The 20,145-nt window shown below is 50.7% G+C and overlaps 1 protein-coding gene across 1 annotated transcript in view; it reads right to left on the reverse strand.

Annotated features, from left to right (window-relative positions):
- Window positions 1-19,453, reverse strand: part of CYTH4 (cytohesin 4) — a 36,365-nt gene extending 16,912 nt beyond the window's left edge. The window contains exons 1-5 of the mRNA XM_006865212.1: window positions 19,406-19,453; window positions 6,663-6,745; window positions 4,711-4,775; window positions 3,460-3,526; window positions 1,872-1,990 (exon numbers count right to left, since the gene is read on the reverse strand). Coding sequence (XP_006865274.1) covers window positions 1,872-1,990; window positions 3,460-3,526; window positions 4,711-4,775; window positions 6,663-6,745; window positions 19,406-19,424 — 353 coding nt within the window. The 5' untranslated portion in view covers window positions 19,425-19,453. The remainder of the gene's footprint in view (window positions 1-1,871; window positions 1,991-3,459; window positions 3,527-4,710; window positions 4,776-6,662; window positions 6,746-19,405) is intronic.
- Between the last annotated feature and the right edge of the window lie 692 nt (window positions 19,454-20,145).

A 20,145-nucleotide genomic window follows, 5' to 3' on the forward strand; every position in this document is an offset into this window, starting at 1 on the left:
CATTCTGGCGTTTCAGTGACAATATTGTGGTCATGAGTATTTCTGAACCTTAATCAATAGCATTTGTGAGGATGAAGTCGTCACTGAAGGAAAAGAAGGCGAAAAATACAAAAAGTCTTCTGTTCATTGTTGGTTCAGCTGATAATGTTACCATTCAGTGTAGAAATATTTTATAAAACAGTTTTGTTGCTAGTAGCCATAGAACCTAAGAAGTATTATATGTAAGCAATTTATAACTATATTGATCACATATTGTCCTATGATTAAAATGGATAAACATGATTAAGGATTCCATATGGTCAGGTCAGGGAGGAGGTTCATGGAGGGAGAGGGACATCAATCCTAGTTACTGTTGTTGTTAAGAGCCGTTCTGACTCATAGTGACCCTGTATAGGGTTTCCAAGGAGCAGCTGGTGAGCTTGAACCACTGACCTTACAGTTCAAACAACCTTGCCATCCAGTGCATTAACCCACAGCGCCACACCAGGACTCAATCCTAGTATACCACTGTGGATTCTCACCTTGTCTCCCTACTTCCCCTCTCCATTCTGTGTTCCCTGGGCATGCGCCAGCCTCTGGGTCTTTGCACTGGCTGTTCCTCTGCCTGGAATGCTCTTCCTCCAGATTGCTACATGGCTTTCTCCTCCACCTCTTATAATTTGCAGTTAAATACCACCTTCTCCATACACTAGACCTTTCCAGTCCAAAGTATTTTAAATTGCCACCCCAGACCCACGGCCTTTTAATCTCCCTTCCCTATTTCTTCTTTAATTCCGTAGAAGTTAGACTCTTCCAGCACATTTTATGTCCCATGGGATCTGTCTCCCCAGCAGAATGGACCTCTCTCCCCAAAGGGCAGGGGTTCATTGGTGTAAATCCAGGGCTCAGGACATTGTCTGTCACAGAGTCGACACTCAAAAATAAACACGTGTTGAACGAATGAACAGAGGAAGAGACCAATGAAGAAAGGCTCTCAGGCTTTGAGTCAAAATCCATAAGGGAGTTAGCCTCCCCGAACTTTTTCAAGAAGGAGTCACACCTTCCCTAAAGCAATTCATTCCCTCACTCTCCCACATCCACACCACACAGACCTCCTCACATCTGTACGTCCTCACTGCCTGCTTCCCTCATATTTCTTTACTGTAGTTGTTGAGATCTGTAGCAGAAATATACACCAATTCAAGTTTCTCCACGTACAATTTAGTGACATTAACAATGTTCCCTGAATTGTCCCACCTTCTGAGCTGCTACTTCCTCATTAACACAAACTCCCTGCACCTGCCTTGCCTCAGGTTCCTATCTAATCTTTCAGAGTTTCGCTGTCAATTTGACCCATAGAGAGAGATCTTCAAAGGGCACGCTGCTCAAGGTGGACATTCTTTGCTAGTAATGCTAAATTGTGATGTAGTTTTAAGAAGACATTAAGGGACAGGGCAGGTAATATATAACAAGAGGGAGATTGGCAGAGGAAAGATGAAGGTAGCGGGGACACGGAGGAATGCCAGAGTTAAAGTGAACAGAGGTAAAGACTGTAAACTCATGGTACTTGGAGGGGATTGCAATCATTGTAATGAAGCAAAGTATGTGATTTGTTGAATGTACAACTGACGATTTGTTCTGTAAACCTTCACTCAATTCACAATTAAAAGTTAAGAGAGAGAGAAAAAAAAAGACTTCAGGAGATATTTTTTATTTAAGGCTTAATGGAGAGCGCAGGGCCATCATTTTGAGGGCTTATCCAGTCCCCAGGACTCCAGAAAATCTAGATTTCAGGAGAATTTGAAACACTTTCATGCATTTTCCCTCTTTTAATCAAGGCCCTTCTATAGAATCTTTGCCTCACCTCCCTCTGAAGATGCTCTCCCTCTTACCTCTCCCCCAGGTAGATGCCTATGGCCGTCTTGTTGAGACCTTCACCCTTGTAGAGGAACTGGGCAATGTCCTGGACATCAGGTGACAACAGCTTGTGTTCAGTCAGATACTGGATGCCCTGTAGGGGGTCACATAGCCTGTGAGCAGCCCCCACACAGCAGCCAGCCTGGGAGAAGGGAGGAAGGAACCCCCCATGGTCAGAACCCTGGGGTCTTGCCTTCTGGCATTGGCACAGAAGTTGTGTCCCTTCACAGAAACTGTCTTTGTGACGTGATGAGTTCCTGTCACCGGAGAAAGATGGGGGAGTTCCTACACAAAACTGGGTTCATACCAGGTGCTCCCCAGGGCTCCCCTTTAACTTGACATTCTTTGATTATATGCTTCAGTGATTCTATGAATTTATAATTCTAAGATTCAGTGACTCAGCCATTCCTTTTATTCCCTTAAAACTTACATTATTTTAAAGTGTTTTGTTTTTTCTATGTGCATTGTATAAAAATTAGAAGGAAAAACCCCAGCTGAATCAAAAGGGGGTGGAAATTGCCTAAATGCAACTGCTGGAGAGGGATGGTTTCCTTGTAGGGCGTTCCCTTTCTGTTTTCTGGGGGAATGGGGCCTGCTGCCGCCACCAGGAACCCTCTCTTCTCTTCTAACCACACCACAAGCATCTCCCCTCACCACCCAGCCACTGGGGCCCCGGTGTTCTAATTTTAGGGGCTTGTGGGGCTGGTCTCTGGTTTTCACCTCAGGCTGCTTGCTGTAAGGTGGGGGCAGGGCTGAGGACCTTCAGCAGCCCCCCACAAGTGAGGACTTGTGAGTGTGTGATTGAGGGGTGTCTGGAGGGTCTGTGGCACTGAGAGGGGGAGGTCTGTGATAAGGCAGAGGGCAACTCTACCTTCAAACCAGAGCAGTAAATTTCCAGGAACCCCACATTAGCTGGCCCCCACCTCCCAGTATCGGCAGGCACGTGGCTTCCTCTTGTCTCTGCCCAGGAAGTGGAGTCCAGCTGCCAGCTGGCTGGGTGAGGGGTGAGGGTGGGGTTGTTGAAAACTCATGGGGTAAGTGCAGAGGGGACAGAGTGGTAACTGAGCTCTTGGCCCGCAGAATCCCTGCCAGCGAGGGGACACAGGAGAGAGGCTGATTAGCTCCCAGATTGTTGTTGTTGTTGTTGTTATGAGTCGGTTCTGACCCATAGTGACCCTCTGTAGGGTTTCCAAGGAGCAGCTGGTGAGCTTGAACCGCTGACCTTGCAGTTCAAACAGCTTTGCATTCTGGCGCATTAACCCACAGCGCCACACCAGGACTCCACTCCCCAAGCTGGGTGCCCTAAAATCTCATCCTGAAGTTCAGGACCTAGAATCAAGGACTCCACCGTCAAAGCTCGATTCAGAGAGGAAGAGGCAGAGGGTCCAAGAGGACTTGGGACTTGCCCATGCCTCTGGACACCATAAACTTCACACCTCGTCCTGGACAGCTATGCCGAAGAGCAGACGGAGCCCTTTGCCACTGACTGCTGGGCCTCAGTCTCCTCAGATGTAAAGTGGGCTACAGGCTGCCCACCCCTCACCCAGGCTCTGCTCTTCCTACCTTGCAGGGGTCCATGTTAAACTTCTTGCGCCCAATGCATAGCTCCTTCTTCCTCTGGACAGTCCGGCTGTGGATACAGGATGTCAGCAGGGGGTGCCCTGAGCCCCCATGATGCCCCCAACTCCTAGGGTCCCTTTCCAAGGCTGGGACCAAGATTTCTTAGGGCCTCCCAGGCCCTGAATTGGGAACACTGAAAGAGCATGAAAAATGCCCGGTCTAGAACTCTCCCCCAGCCACGACCCTCAGAGTCTTCCCGAGAATTCCAGCACCAGTGTTTCACCAGTGCAGAACCCCCTCATGGGAGCCCAGAGAGCATGTTGAGGGGTCCTGGGCTCAGAGTGGGGCGTGTGCAAATCCCAGATCCACCATATACTGGCTGAACCACTTGGAGCCTCAGTTTCCTTGTCTGTAAGATCAGGATGACACCAGCCCATGCTAAAGCGCTGAAAAGAGCCAGTGGTAAGTGCTCTGTGCTGTGTTGGTATTGTTGGGATTGGGACAGGGGATGTGGAGACACCTGACCTCTGTGTGCATGTGCATGTGAACATGCGTGTGCAGAGAGGTAGAGCTCAGAGGTACAAGACAGCTGAGAGGTGGCAAGGGTGTGTGGGTCTGAAGACATTTCCTGGGAATCAACACCTGGGACCTTGGGGGTTGGGTTGGGATCAACTTTCTCATTGCACAAATGGGAAACTGAGGCTCAGAGAGGGGAAGGAACCAGCCCAGGCCATAAAACCATTGAAAGTCTTCCCAGTGAGCAGCAGGTGGATGCTCCTGGTGGGTGGATGGAGTGGCCCAGATTGGCCCCACATCTTGGAATAGAACTTTCCCATAGCATTACTAGCCGCTCCTGGGCAACCCTACACAGGGCCACTCACTGTGAGTCAGAACCGACTCAACAACACTTAGTAACAACAACGTCTCCTTGGGAGGAGATCTCCTGGTCTGTCTCCCATGGAGCAGCTGGTCACTAGGGCTCCTTCTGCCCATATTAGAATGGGATCCCTTGTCAGTTCTGTGGGGCCAAGGCTGGTCTGGGTGGAAGGGACGACAGAGCAGGGCTGTCTCTTATGAGACGAACTGTCTTTGAGCAAGAACAGGACCAACTGACAGGATGGAGCCAGGGGCCGCCCCTTCCTGCCCCTCTGCCCCAATTTCACCTGGGCTCAGGGCCCCTCCTTGTTTAGAGGATGTGACAACCTTGGTCATAGACAGTGGGTGTCCCAGGGTCCCTCATGCCAGACCCCTCACCTCTCTTCCGCACTTTCGAAGCAGTCAATTTGGGCGAACACATCAGCAATCTCATCCTTCAGCTTCTGTTGGAGGGGCGTGTGGTCCGAGGAGAGGGACAGTCAGGGGTGGAAGCAGGGAAAGAGGGGCTTCATCCACTCCCACCCAAGGGGTGACTTCTACACCCACCTCTCTCCATCCTGAGGGACACTGTCCTGACAGATCCTCCCACGCCCCTTCACTTCCCTTCTTATATTACCTAAGACCCACCAAACCCATCCCATCCCTGGCTCATGTCTGGGGAATGCCCCCAACTGGACTCATCCTCAACCCCCAACTCTGTACCCCAAGCGTTGGGATTTTATATCAGAAACCTCTCCCACCCCCTGTCTTTCTGTTGCTCCCTCCCTTTCCTCTTCTGCTACCTCCAGCTAAGCCCATCCCGACAAACCCTTCTCCATTTGCCTGACATTGTTCTTAAGAGTACAGCTTCCCTTGCTCAAACTCCTTCCATGGCTCCCTACTGTCTCCTGAGTCAGGAGCACAGACTCTCAGCCTATGGTTGGGCCCCAGCTCCCCTCTGGTCTCCTTTGCTTCATCTATTTTACTTTTCTGCTCACCATATACTAGTGCCTAGTGCAACACAGCCTCTCTTCTGGTGGAATTTACAGAAGAGGAAACTGACGTTCAGAGACGTATCTGACTTGCTTAAGGTCTGGACCCACTTCACCCCAAGCTGTTTGTCTTGGCCTTCCAACATGCCGCCAATAGCGACCCCTGGACAGACTGGGAGGGGTGACCCGGCACCCCAACTCCAGGTCTGGGGGCTTGTCCCGGGACCCAGGTCCCAAGAGGAGCCAAGTCTCAGCTATGTCTCGCTGAGTCATTTAGTGGCTTCCCCATAAATAAGAGGGGGTTTACATGCAAGTATTATAAGCACTATGATACCATAAGCATAGGACTCCCAACCACAAGGTCCAGGGTTTGATGAAGCTTTCTGCTCCGGTGAAGACTTAAAGCCTCAGAAACCCTATGAGTTGGAACCGACTTGATGGCATCTAACAGCAGAGCCTGTGCCCTGATGATTGAACTGGAGATATTGGTGGGGGGGCAGGATGGCTGGTGGTGAATCACAGGGCAGTTGAAATAGTCAGATGACAGTATAAAAAGTAATCACGTGGGGACGGGGGCAGAGAGGGGAAACTGCAGGAAACTTGACCAGGGTGGCCTCTATGGGGAGGTGGCGTTTGAGCTGAGAGAGAGGAGGGATCATGAGGAGAGTTTGGAAACAAGTCCAGGCTGAGGGGACGCAAATGCAAAGGCCCAGTGGAGTCCTGTCCAGGGACAGACCACGGCCTGGCTCTGAGGGTTGCTGCGGAGCAGGACTCACATCTGAGACCCTGACTCTGAGCGGTAAATGTAGGGATGGGTTGTGTATCCTCTGGACCAAAATGGTCTAAATTCTTGGGAGGAGGAAACTGAGGCCTGGTGTGGGAATAAGGCTCCCCAAACTGGGACTGCAGGGCCCGGGATGGTAAAAGACTCCAAAACCTACTGACTCTGGCTCAATTCCAACTCATAGTGACCTAGAGGACAGAGAGGAACTGTTCGGAAGGGTGTCTATGGCTGTAAATCTTTACAGAAGCAGACTGCCACATCGTTCTCTCAGGGATCAGCTGGTGGGTTTGAACCGCTGACCTTTCTGTTAGCAGCCCAATGCTTAGTCCACTGTACCACCAGGGTAGGTGCTTGACCACCTCCTTCCCTGTCCCAGCTTGCCTGGCTCACTCTGTCCCAGGAGTGGGTCATCCTCTGGGATTTCTACTTAGGTGGTATTTCCCCAACTCCTTGGGGTGGAGCTGAGTGAGATACCCTGGGCTGGGTCAGGAGTGAGGGGAGAGGTGGGCACGTGTGTCTGAGGGTGTGTCCGCATGACCGTGTATGTGTGGGTGTGAGAGTGTGTGTGTGCCCACCTGGATGTCCTCCAGAAGCTGCTTCCGGTGCCACTTGATTTGCTGTAGCTCCTCCGTCTCTCCGCTGCTCAGCTCCGCTGGGTCTGGAGAAAGCAGAACCAAATGGTCACCAGATTCACTCACCACCCTCCGTCCATCCCTCTGTCCAGCCACATCCTCAGAGCCTTTATCCTTGTTACTCCCTCTGTCTCTTCAGAGCTCAGTCTTCCCTTCAGAAACCCATGACTTGCTTGCTCTCTTCACTTAGGCCCTGGAACTCAGACATCACCTCCTCCAAGAAGTCTCCCCTGACCACCCTGTGCAGAGCAGCCTCTACCCTCCCCTTTTCCCTCCCAGCTTTGTGTTTCGTCTGCCTCTGTGGATGCAGACTCTTTGCATTATCTCATTTTACATGCATCATTTCTGATTCCTCAAAGCCTGTGTCCTTTCCTCTTCACCTGGAGCTGAATTAATAATGTGTGCTGACATTCTGTGTCAAGTCTGGGTCAGCTGTCCCACCTTTCCTCCACAGTCTGGTCAGAAGCTCTGTAGGGTCTTTTTATTTAGAGGAAAAAGTCCTCACCCAGGCCCAGAGGCCTTCACACTCCCCAGCCTCCCCAGTCAGCATCGTTCCCCACTGCCCTTAACAAGAGCCTCTGGTCCAGCTGGTCAGTTCCTCACTGGCCCCAGATCATCAACACTCAGTCCTCCCCTCTAACATACATGTTTCCTCCACACTGGGCTGCCTTTTCCTGCCTGCCTATACAATCCTGCCTGACCCTCAAGTCCTAGCTTTGAGAGGTGCCTGGCCACGTTTGCTAAAGGTCTTGCCAGGACAGATATTGGTGTGTTGTTGTTAAGTGTCGTTGAGTCAGTTCAGGCTCATTGCAACCCTGTAGAGTATTTTCGAGGAGAGGCTGGTGAGTTTGAATCGCCAACCTTGCAGTTCAAACTGACCTTGCAGTCCAGTGCTTACTCGACAGCGCGCTACACCAGGACAGATGCTGTTGTTGTTAAGTGCAGTTGAGTTGGTTCTGAACCATAGTGAACCTGTATAGGGTTTCTAAGGAGTGACTGGTAAGCTTGAACTGCCAACCTGTGGTTCAACCCAGCTTTGCAATCTAGTGCATTAACCCACAGCGCCACACCAGGACTCCAGGACTCCAGGATAGATATTAGCACCCCAAAATGAAAGCAAAACTCCTGGTGTGGCACTGTAGGATAAGCACCGGATTGCGAACCACAAGGTTGGCAGTTCAAACTCACCGGTCACTCTGTGAAACCCAATACAAGGTCGCTATGAGTGGGAACAGCACACAACAGCAGCAACAGATAAAAGAAGAGAGACTATCTAGTAACCCCCTTTCTACTCTCTCGTACTCCACTGACTGGGCAGTCATCTTGAAATGAAAGCAGTATGTGGGGAATAGCCGGGCACCAAACTAGAAGGAACCTGGATCCCAGAGAACTGTGTGAAGCAGCGTCAGTGTATTCTCCTCAACCAAGAGAGAAATAAGCTTTAAGAATGTTTCAGACACTGCTCTCCTGAGCATTTTTTGTTACAGCAGCCACACTTGAAATTAAACGAATACAGCATTCTTATCTGTGAATGATGAGCTGTAATGCTTACTTTAGAGAGGGGTTCCTAGCTGAACATTTCCAAACACCCAACAGGGATCTGACACACAGGAGGGGTCCAATACATGTATAAAGGGAGTTGAGCTGCACCATCGAACTCCCCTGTCTGGATCATGACTCTCATTGTCTCTGCTGCTGGTATGTGCCCTGCTGATGGTTCATGCCTCAGTCCATCTCTAGGAACTTGTTTCAACCAAAGGGCCTCACTCAAATAGTAGCTGCTGCTCTAAAAAGCTAGGACCCCTTGCCTAGTTTCTGCACCAAAGCTTGCTTTCAGACTGAAGCTCTCCTTCCGAAAGAAAGATCTCATGAATTCCACAGCTCCCATAGACCATAATGATCCCCTGATCCTTCCTAAGGTAACTGTGGTCATTTATCCCAGGATCCAGGGGACTATCCAGATATTTTGAGAATTGCTGGACACAGAATCCAAGCTCACTGATACTCGGAGACTGAGCATCACCAAGGTCCCCATTAGTGGGTGAGCGTTTCGAGCCCAGGAGTACCTTCGGTGCAAGCACCTAGTATAGTATGTTATTAACTGAAAGGTTGGGGATCCGAGTCCCCCCAGGTTCATCTTGTAAGGAAGACCTGGTGTTCTTCTTCTGAACAATGAACAACTGAAAACCCTGTGGAGCACAGTTCTGCTCTGACCCATACCTAATGACCACCTGTTATATAGCGACCAGGTAATAACTGGAGTCCTGGCTCAGACCCGACCCACAGTGGCTCCACTTAGTTCATGGTCATTTTCAATGGTCCTCAAACAGAGTTGGAATGAACATCCTTGGCCCCACATTGGTACCTTGTTAGTGGAGAAGACTGAGAAGAAGGCTCTGAATCTGTGCCTTGACCCTCACAATTAAGAGAGTAAATCAGGAACAATATTACAGCTTGAGGGCAATAGCAGACATTAGTGCCACCCTTGAAGGATGCCCGGGTGTTGGTGTACCTCAGTCAGAAGGACAGCACCGAGCCACCACAAATGACTAAGGAGAATACCAGTTGCAGCTGCTGTGCCAGATGTGGTATCTTTGCCAGAGCACATTAACATGGCCTCAGTTATATGGTGTGCGATCACTGGTCTGTCAAATGCATACTTCTCCATCTCGTCTAGGAAGGGGGATCAGATGCAGTTTGTATGTGCGTAGGAGTAGCAATAGTATGCGTCTAGAGTCATGACCCAAGATCATATTAACTCTGTCATAATCTGAAGGGACTGAGCATCACATTGGGCTGATATATTGATGGCATCATGCTAATCATACCAGATGAGCAGAAAGTGGCACATATATTGGAGGCCTTGATGAGACACAGGTGCTCTGGAGAGTAGAAGATTAAACCTTACCAAGATTCAGGGGGTCACCACATCAGTGAAACAAAAGTAGTTTGGTCCTTTCTGGAACATTCCCTCCAAAGTATAGGGCAGATTTTTGTACATTGCATCCTAGACCACTTGGAAGGGATAGACACACAGCAGGCTGATTTTTTGGGTTCTGGAGGCAGTAAGCCCACCCCTGGGAATGCTGAGTGATACCAGAGGCTGCCAACTCCCAGAGTGAGGTCCAGAGCAGGAAGCGGTTCTGCAGCATGTCCAGACTGTGGGACGTGCCAGGCCACTCAAGGACCCTGTGGGTTGTTAGAGGTGTCAGTGGTGGGAAAGACTCCATGTGCAATCAGGAGTGGACCCCAATGGGAAAGTCACAATTCAGACCCTTAGGGTTCTAGAGCAAGGCTGTGCATCTGCAGCTGAGAGTTTTACCCCATTCAATACGTACTTCCTAGATGGCCACCTGGCCCTGGTAGAGACAGGGCCCTTTAGACCACAGAGACTAAAGGAGTTCTGTCTGACTTACCAAGTCATACAGTCGTGCATCCCAGAACAAATGTGAACAGGGTCAAAGGGCACAGGTAAACTCATGCCAACCACTGCTTTTGCACTAGTGCCTCTCCTTGGATTCTTACCAATTCTGCATGGGTAGTCCTTCCTGACCTACATCCCTACTCAAAGGTGTCCCTGCAAGACAGTGGTGAGGGGAAATCCTCCCAAGGGACAAAGCTTTGGCCAGTGTATCTGGTCATCCACTTAGTGAGGAAAGAGAAGTGGCTAGAATACATGTAGACTCCTGGGCAGTAGTCAATAGCTTGACCTCCTGGTCAGAGGCCTAGAGAAGAAAGATGGAAACACCAAGGGCAAGGGGACCTGGGAAGAGGCATATGGGTGAAGCTCTGGGAACGAGCATGCAGCAAGATGTGGGCAAAGCCCGGGATTAGTGTTGGGCATCCACCACTGGAGAGACATGAAACCAAGCCAGCTTCTGTGATTGGTCACGCCAGGGATGGTACATTGGATGTGTGAATGGAGCTGTCATGTGACCCAGACGGAGCCAATGCTTGGACCCCTCACCAAGACTCCCCTGGCTACTACGACTACCACAGATGAACATCCAATCTACCAATGCAGAGCCCCCAGTATGGTATTGATTCTGGAGAAGACCAAGCAGTTCCTTGGTGACAAATTGATGACATTGAATCCCTTCTAGTCTTCATAATCCAGTGGTTCATCTTAGCTGAAATTAACACTGGGTTCTGGTCCTTGGCCAGTACCATTGTCCAAGGGCTGAGAGAGTGTTTGACCCATTCACACAGAATCCAGCATCACGTCACATTAAACAAGGACTACTACCAGCTGTTCTGTGGGAGAAAGATGAGGCTTTCTGCTCCCGTAAAGATTTACAGCCTCGGAAACCCTGTACAGGGTCGCTATGAATTGGAACCAACTCCATGGCACACAACAACAACTTTCCAGTAAAGGAAGTGGGGGCGTGAGCATGACAGCATGGGATCCACTGGTCCTCTCACATGTCTTAACATCGGAAGATGCTAGTCTGATGGAGCGTCCTTTTGAAGGTGCAGCTGAGCTCCCAGCTTGGAGATGCTGTCCTGCTTGGATTGATGTCACCAGAAACTGGTGTTATGGATTGAATCAGGTCCAGAAAATATGTGTTGTCAATTCTAACCTCTATGCTTGTGGTTACAATCCCATTTGGGAATAGGTTGTTTTTGACAGGGTGTTCTTGAGTCAATTTCTTTTGGGATTTCAGAGAGATTAAACAAGCAAGGGCGATGGGAAAGACAGATGGCAAGACATCGCCCAGGAGCAGAAACTCAAAAGTGAGAAGGAACTTCTTCAAGAACCAGCAGAATGATGGTTACCATTCACTAGGTGTAGGGTTGTTGTTGTTATTAAGTGCCGTCAAGATGATTCTGACCCATAGAGACCCTGTATAGGGTTTCCCAGGAGCAGCTGGTGAGCTTGAATTGCTGACCTTGCAGTTCAAACAGCTTTGTAGTCTGACGTATTAACCCACAGCACCACACCAGGACTCCATGATACATGTTAACCTGGGTGATGGGAAAGGCAATATACAAGAGAGAGACTCACAGAAGAAAGATGAAGGGAGGATGGGACAAAGGCAGTAGAGCAAGAGTTAAAAGGGAATTGTTGTCAAGTTCTGTTGAGTCAGTTCTGACCCATAGTGACCCCATATAGGATTTCCGAGGAGCAGCTGGTGACTTTGAACCACCGACCTTGTGGTTCAAACTGACCTTTTGGTCCAGTGCGTGCTTATCCTATGGCACCACACCAGGGTGAATGTTGTTATTGTTAAGTGCTGTAATTAAGAGGTAATTTCAAAAGAAAGAGTGGAAACCCTATAGAGCACACAGTTCTCCTCTGTCACGTGTGGGTTTGGGTCGCTGTGAGTCAGAGTCATCCCAATGGCCATTGGTAACTAATTGAGTCTGTCCTTGAGAACAGTCTCCACAACCCTGAGACCAGAAGAACTAACTGGTGCCTGGCTGCCGCTACCAACTGCTCTGAAAGGGATCACATTAGAGGTCCTGGATAGACTGGGAGAAAATGTGGAACAAAACTCACAATTATATATATAGGAGCTCTGGTAGCGTAGTAGTTACGAATTGGGCTGCTAACCTCAGGGTCAGCATTTAGAAACTACCAGCTGTTTCGTGGGAGAAAGATGAGGCTTTCTGCTCCCATAAAGATTTACAGCCTTGGAAACCCTGTACAGGGTCGCTATGGGTCAGAACCGACTCCACAGCACATAACAACAACAACAATATATATATATATATGTCATCCCTCTGGTAGCGTAGTAGTTATGAATAGGGCTGCTAATCTCAAGGTCAGCAGTTTGAAACTACCAGTGGCTCCATGGGAGAAAGATGAGGCTTTCTGCTCCCGTAAAGATTTACAGCCTTGGAACCCCTATGCAGGGTCGCTATGGGTCGGAATCGACTCGACAGCACTTAACAACAACAATATATATATATATGAAAGACAAGGCTTACTGAGATGATAGAGACTAGAGAGCCCTGAGGTTATGACGCTTGGTCACCTTTCAGGTCTGGAACTAAACTTAACCCCTTGGGCTCAATTTCAGCCAAGCAATAGATAGATCGATCGAAGTGACAACACACCGGAGGTACATACATCATAGACTGGTCAACCACTCATGATCAAAAAGCCAACATTGACCCAAAGCCCCCCAAAACCAAGCAGAGATTTTAAAAAAACAAAGGTTGCTTTAGAGTCAGCACCCTGAATTTGGACTTCTGTGGAGAAGTACATTACTGTTTGTTAAAACCACCCTCTTGTGGTTTTCTTATTATAGCAGCACCAGGGAACTAAGACCAGCAGACAGGCCTGGGAGTCTGCTTCTGAAGGGTCACACCCTTGGAGCAGCTTTATTCTGCACACATGGGGTTGCCACGACTTGACAGCAACTCCCACACCAACCACATGCCCCTAGGAGGGGCTCTACGTGGTCCAGGAAGCTAGGGGCTCCACTTCCCATTCTTCATACTGACCTTCTTGAGGGTTTCCCTTTCTGTCCCTGCAATTCTGAGCTTTGTGGACCTAGAGTCCTGGTGTCTGGGGCAGGGGGCAGGGGATGGATGCAGTGGGTGGTGCTTCTACCAGAGACAAAGTCAGTCTCTTTAAGCAAAAAATAGTTACCAAACATCTACCCCATGCCAGCAACTCCACACAAATTATGTCCCTTGATCCTCAACAACTCTTTGAAGTAGGTGCTTTTCTGTTTTGGAGACTGAAGTTCAGAGAGGTGAAGTGACTTGCCCTGGGTCACACAGCCAGGAAGTAGCAGTACTGGAGACAGAACCCTTGATGGCAGACGTGTAAGCCTGGAGACGTGGGTTCTGCATGTTGTTCAGGATACAGGGATGGGAGGTGAGAGGGGTTACCCAGGAGTGGACAAAATCATTACTGGAGGCTGGGACCTGGGACGAAGGCTGAGTTCCATCTGTGGAAAAACCCAATCAGCTCTAGGTAACTTCAGAGTAAATCATCTGATGTTGTATTTTGTTGTATTTGTTGCAGACTGTCTTTCTGTTGCTGGGTCTGGGTCCCTCGGCAGGGAAAGCTGGTGATTCTGACAGGCTGTTTGTCTGAGCCTGGCCAGGTTAGGCTATAGCTACTTGGAAGTATGGGTGGTCAAGCGGTGAGTGAGGGCACATTTGTGGCTGACCTCTCTCTCTGTGGATGGGGTCTCATCAGCCCCACTCTCACAAGAACAGTTCTAGCCCCACCCCTCCCCTGACCTTCAGTCCCACAGGTAGTGTGCTTAAGATGGGATTTCTAGGGTTCCCTCTCTCCACAACCTCTTCCTGAGTGCCTGAGCAACTCCGGGTATAGCCCTCCCTCCAGCGTCCCCACCTGGAACCCCAGGAGGCACCTGGACACCTCTGTTTCCCTTTGTCTGTCTCTTGTCTCCTTTCTCACCGAATTCCAGCCCATTTTCATGCACCATCCCTGATGCAGAGCTACACTCTGCCCCCTCCAGTCCAGCTTCCCCTGGAGCCCCGTTGTTCTGGAGATAAAGACCAAGACCGCACATCTCACTGCTCTGTGCCCCCAACCCCATCTAACACTGCACCTCAGCCTTCTTCATTCATGCCCTAGTGCTCTCTCCCTCTCAGGCCTTTGCACATGCGGTTCCCCCGCAATGCCCTTCCTTCTCCTCTCTGTTCAGTGGTCTCTGCTTATCCTCCAGCTTCCCTCTCAGGGCCCCCTGGGTGCCTCTTCACCCCTTCCCATCCCTGGCTGTATGGCTGAGATTTGTGCAGCTCAGTAAACACACCAAGGTGTTGTACAGGGAGACACTTCCTGGGTGAGCACCTACTCTGCACCCGATCCTTCCCCTGCACTGTCTCATTTGATAATAACAACTGTGGGTGGAAGGTATTTCTAATCTCATTCTGTAGATGAAGTTCAGAGAGGCTAGTTGACCTGCTCAAGGTGACTCAGCTGGACGGGGGCAGAGCTGCGTTGCACACCCAGGCCTATCTGGGGTTCTGCAACCACAACCTGATTTCCTGAAGCCAGATACCACCTACCTCTACCCCCACCTAGCATCATCAAAAGCCCCTGTGATGCCCAATCTGCATTTCTGATACAGAAAGTCTGACCATGGTTATGTGCTTGCGGGTAGAGGCCAGATGCCGAACAGCATTAACAGTCTGAGCCCTAGTTAGGTTACAAAGCAAACAATGCCAACCTTTCAGAGATGGAACACTGAGGCACTGCAGAAGATGGGAACAGAAACACTTTTCCAAGGAAGTGCCCACATGGGAGTAGTGGGGGGGAGGGGTGTCTGTTCATACAGCTTATATAGCAAGTGGTCAGTTTGTGGTTTGACCCCTGGATTCATGTGTCTTCTTTACTGTCCCCTGGGGTCCTGCTGTCTATGCTGGCCAGGCACATGGAATCCACGGGGGACCCTTGTCAAAATCACAGAGTACCTTCTGACCTTTTTACCTTACTATTGTTATAAAGTAGAATTTCCCCTGTTTCAGAGATGAGAAGACAGGTTCAGGGAAGGTAACAAGGACACAGCTTGAAAGTGGTCACTTGTCTGACAAGACTGGTGATAGTGCAGTTTCAGGCACTGGTATGGGCTCACGGGAGATCTGGTTTAAATAAAAAGAACATAGGAATACACACATACATCATTGCTGTTGAGCCGATTCCAATTCATGGTGACCCTATGTGTGTCAGAGGAGAACTGTGCTCCATAGAGTTTTCATGCTTTTTTTTAGAAATAGACTGCCAGGTTTTTCTTCTGAGGTGCCTCTGGGTAGACTCGAACCACCAACCTTGTGTTTAGCAGCTGAGTGTGCGAACTATTTGTGCCACCCAGAACCCACTGCCATCGAATCGATTCCAACTCATAGCATGACCCTAGAAGACAGACTGGAACGCCTCCTTACGGTTTCCAAGGTTCCAAGTCTTTATGGGAATTGGTGGATTTGAACCACAGTTAGCAGCTGAGCACTGTGCCACCAGGGCTCCTTTGGTGCCACTCAGAGACTTTTGGTGGTGGTGATGGTGGTGTGCTGTGAAGTCGCTTCTGAAATACTAACAGCCACCATTACTACTTCCAGAGTTTCGTTTCCTTCTCCCTTAGTTCTGTGTTTGCCACCTCACAAAGGCCCCCTGTGGAGCACTGGTCCCCCACCCCTGCCCATGGACTGTGGCAGTCCACCCTCTGCCCAGACAGCTGCGTGTGCACAGCCCATCTCCCTAGCTCCTCTTCACTTCCCCTTTGCCCTTCCTCTTTCCCAGTGTATTTTTAGAACTCTTTCTGCTTGCAGCCCTGCTTCCAGAACAGCTGGCCTTGCTTCTCCTTTCCAGGGTGGGAGGAGGGTGCTGTCCTGGGGCCCAAGGGAAGAGACCCCTCAAAGGCTCTCTGTGGAGGCCCCGGGGACAGAAAGGTGTCTGGGGGGAGCTACTTTCCGCCAGGCCCTGCAGGCAGGGCATGTGGCTTCCTCTTCCCTAGCCTCTACATCTATTTTTAACCACAGCCTGGCCCCTCTGCACTAGCAGAAACTTGTCTTTGGTCACTTTAGGGCTTTGTAGCTTAGACCTCTCTCTCACCTTCCTGGCAGGCCCTGGGGGAAGGAGCCTGACCTGCTTCTGGGGACAGGAGGTCGGGGAAGCAGTTTTGGGGAGTGAGGGCTGGTGGCTTTGGGGAGTGGGGGCTGGTGGCGAGGTATTTCCATCATTCTGCCCATGATACAGGTGGGAAAACTGAGTTCCTTAGAAAGGGAGAGCTATCATGACCATTGGAGATGGATTCATAGCTAAGCCTTGAGCCAAGTCTGGCTGACCAAAGCTGTTTGTTCCCCAAGTGGACTTCTCCAGGTGGGAGCGAAGGTGCCAATTTATAGATGTTGAATCTGAGCCCAGAGGGGAAAGTGCTCCCACCCCATCACCACAAGGAGCTAGCTCTTCCTTCTTTCATCCAGTTCTTCCAAAAAGCCTTCCCATAGCCCCCTCCTCCCACATCTGCCCTGCAGGGGTTCTCTCCCTCTCCCCCAGCGGAAGTTCCCCCAGGGCCAGACTGTGAATGGGTCATTACTGACCCAGCATCACCCAGCACTGGACCTGCACACAGGGGGCGGTTCACAGAATGAATGAGTCAACAGTTGTTGTTGTTGTTGGGTGTCATCGAGTCGGTTCCGACCCATAGCAACCCTGTACAGGGTTTCCGAGGCTATAAATCTTTACAGCAGAAAGCCTCCTCATCTTTCTCCCGCGGTAAAGACCCCAAATTTCCCAACACATTGCTTGCACTGACCACATTTAATCCACTTCCTTCCTAGGGCCAGTCTGAAGCAGGACAGTGACTCCCTCCACCACAGGCTAACCCCGGGCTCTTCTCGCCTCTGTCCCTGCTCTGCCACGTACTGGCCTTGTGACAAGGGACCAGACAAGCCTCTTTTCCACTTCACCTCTGTGAGTCTCAGCATACCCATAACACCCCTGCTCCTAAGGACCTCATATGCTGAGACCCCAAAGGACGCAGCACTGCTGGTGGACAGATTAACAGTGTGTGTGTGTGGGGGGGGGCGGGTGTTATTTCTCGCTGATGTCCTCACTGACCCATCTCACCAGTCACATCAGCTCGGCCACTCCTTTGCTGGGTCATTGTGTGCTAGGTACCGCCTCTCACTGGGTCTCTACTTGTCACTAAGATGCATCCATGGAGCCTGGACCGAGGTGTGTGAACCCACTGGAGGAGGGAAGAGCACTGGACAGCAGATGGGGCATTGTCCAACCTCTGCCTTGGCAAGGCTGCTGCCCCTTTGTTCTATCTATAGAGGGGATCAGTGGAATGCTGTTGATCACCCATTCTCTAACTGTGCTGCCTGGAACCCACAGGTTCCACCTTTGTGGGCAGGGACTATCCAGTGGGTGGGGTTCCATCGGCTCTGTCAGTGTTAGGTTCTGTTTGAAATCATGGGGCCTGGGGAACCAGACAGCTCCTCCCAGCCCCTGTGTTCTGGAATTCCAGGCAATGCTGGAATATTCTGAGACTCTTTCTGTTCTTCTCTCTGCCTCACAAGTCTGCCCCATTCACTCGTGTCCCAACCTCATTGGAGCCGCTTTGTCTCTTTCACCTCAGACTCAGCATTCTAGTTACTAGGGATCATCCCTCACTGGCTTTGTCCTCGGTCTCCCAAAGGGCCCCCCAACACATACACTCCAGGGCAAACAGGGGCTCCAGGGCTCTTGAAACACCCACACAGAAATGATCGTCACCCACACCATCACAAGTTACCATCCTCAGTCCTGCCTCTGAGCTTTGCATTGGCTGTTCCCTGCTGGACATACTCCCCTGTCCCCCTCCATCCCCTGTCCTAGACCCACATGTCCACTCCCTCCTCTTCTTTAGGTATCTCTCTGCTCCCGCAGCCTCGCCACTTGGGGCCTTCTCACCCACTCTCTCCCATCTCTTATCTGGCTTTACTGGATTTCCTTGTTGGTTACCAACTGAAAGATTCCACAGACTGGGTTTGCGTGGTACCTGCCTCATTCACAACCTGACATCGCGGCAGAGCTCAAGCATTTGTCACATGCCCTTCGGTCTCCCAAGTGCTTTATATCCATTGAATCCTCCCAAGACCCTGTGAGGGAGGCACTAGTGTCCCATTCCACAGAAGAGGAAACCGAGGCCTAGAAAGACTGGCTGCTTTGACTAAGAACACACAGCTAGAGAGTGGAGGAGGGGTTTTGCAGCCAGGTCTGGGAGCTGGAATGTGCCCTTGAGGCCAAGAACTCTTAGGAGGTGGGGGGGGGGGGGCTGAGATTAGGCATGCCCCTTCCAGGTTGGAGCAGTCCAAAGTCAGAAGAGCCCACTAGGAGTCAGGGCCCCCAGGATCTCGTTTCCATGTGGCAGTGGCCAAGTCACTTAAACTGCTGAGCCTCAGTTTCCTTTTCTGCTAAATAAAACCACAGTCCCTGAAGATAACGGATAGATCTCAAACTTCAGAGATGGACAAGACCACGATTGTCACCTAGCAGGTGGGTCCTCTCCAGAACTCCTGACTGCCCACCATGCTCAGCTCTGTGTGCTGTGGCTTGGCCTGAAGGATATAGCCCAGGTGCCCAGGGTGGTCCCTGCCCACCCCACACTTTCAGAAGCTCTGCCTGGCTTGGAACGAAGACAGTGGGGAGGTGGCGCAAAGCTGACTGAGGGATCTATTTCCAAGGTGGAAGAGCAAGTATAGGGGCTCCAGGAAGCCTGGGTTTGAGGTGTATTAGAAGCAGCCCATTACTGGATCTCAGGGCGCCCCCTCCTACCCAGCGCTCCTGGTAGGGAATGCTTTCCTCCTAAGCCAAGCTTTCCACGTCAGAGCAAGGGGTACTATTGTGCCTGATGGCGAGCACTGAGCAGGGTGAGCTAGACCATGGGGTCTCCTGGCCACTGGCAGAGAGATCTCAGAGGCAGCAGGTGCCCTGGATACTGGGTTCTAAATCGGATTCCTCCTCTGCTGTGTTGTGTGTCTTTGGGAGGTTCCTGGCTCCCCAGTACAAGCCCCCCCTTGCAGTGACTTCAGCACCAACATCCTCCACACCCCTGGGTGTCAGCGGGTGTGTGTCGGGGGCAGCCGCAGCAGCTTCTCCGCTGGGACAGGGGATAGCATCTTTCCCACTTGGGGCTCCGAATCCGCCTGCTCATCCCTGATCCTGCTCAGTGGAGCTCTTGCATACATCCATACACTCTGTCCCTCTGGGGGCTTACCTGGGTGACACAGGTCCATCCCGAGACCCCCAGGGGGACAGAAGTCCTGCTCCTGTTGCCTGATAATCCAGCTGTTGCTTGAGTTGGCCCGGCAGGGATTCGTTGCCTCCAATGCAACAGGCTTCTTACCTCCCTCCCACCCGCCCAGCCCAGAAGAGCAAAACCCAGCCCAAGGCAGCCCAGCCCAGCCCAGCCCAGCCCAGCCCAGCCCAGCCCCACGTGGGGAGGAAGTCCTGGCCCAGGCAGGTCTGCTGCGCAGACTCCAGTTGCAGTGGTACTTCCTAAAAATTGGCAGTTTCCAGTAGCAGGGACTCTACATCTTGTGTGTGAGCAATGGAAGGAGGGAGGGGAAAGACAGACTCAGAGAGAAAGAGAGAGAGAGAGAGAGGCAGAGATGATCCAATGATCCGTGGAAGACAGAGCCGGCATTCACTCAGCATAAAGTCAAAGGTCACACATGTTGGACAAGTTCATGCAGGCCCCAAATGTTCTTTCCCACAGACTCCCTTTCCTCAAAGTCCACTTAGAAAAAGAGAAAAAAATCAGTGCTTTAGGAAGGCCTTTGCTTCCCCTCCAAGAAATATCCGACTGTTTTCTGTCTAGTGACCAATTGGGCAAAACGTTACATTTCCCGTTTTCCCCAAGCTGCTGAACAGCTAGCTCACAGTCAAATCTGAAGCTCGTTTACATCAACACGTGTACAACGGTTATATAATAATAATAATAGCATGTGGACTTTG

This window comes from Chrysochloris asiatica, unplaced genomic scaffold (genome assembly GCF_000296735.1).
Source record: "Chrysochloris asiatica unplaced genomic scaffold, ChrAsi1.0 scaffold00076, whole genome shotgun sequence".
NCBI classification, from domain to species: domain Eukaryota; kingdom Metazoa; phylum Chordata; class Mammalia; order Afrosoricida; family Chrysochloridae; genus Chrysochloris; species Chrysochloris asiatica.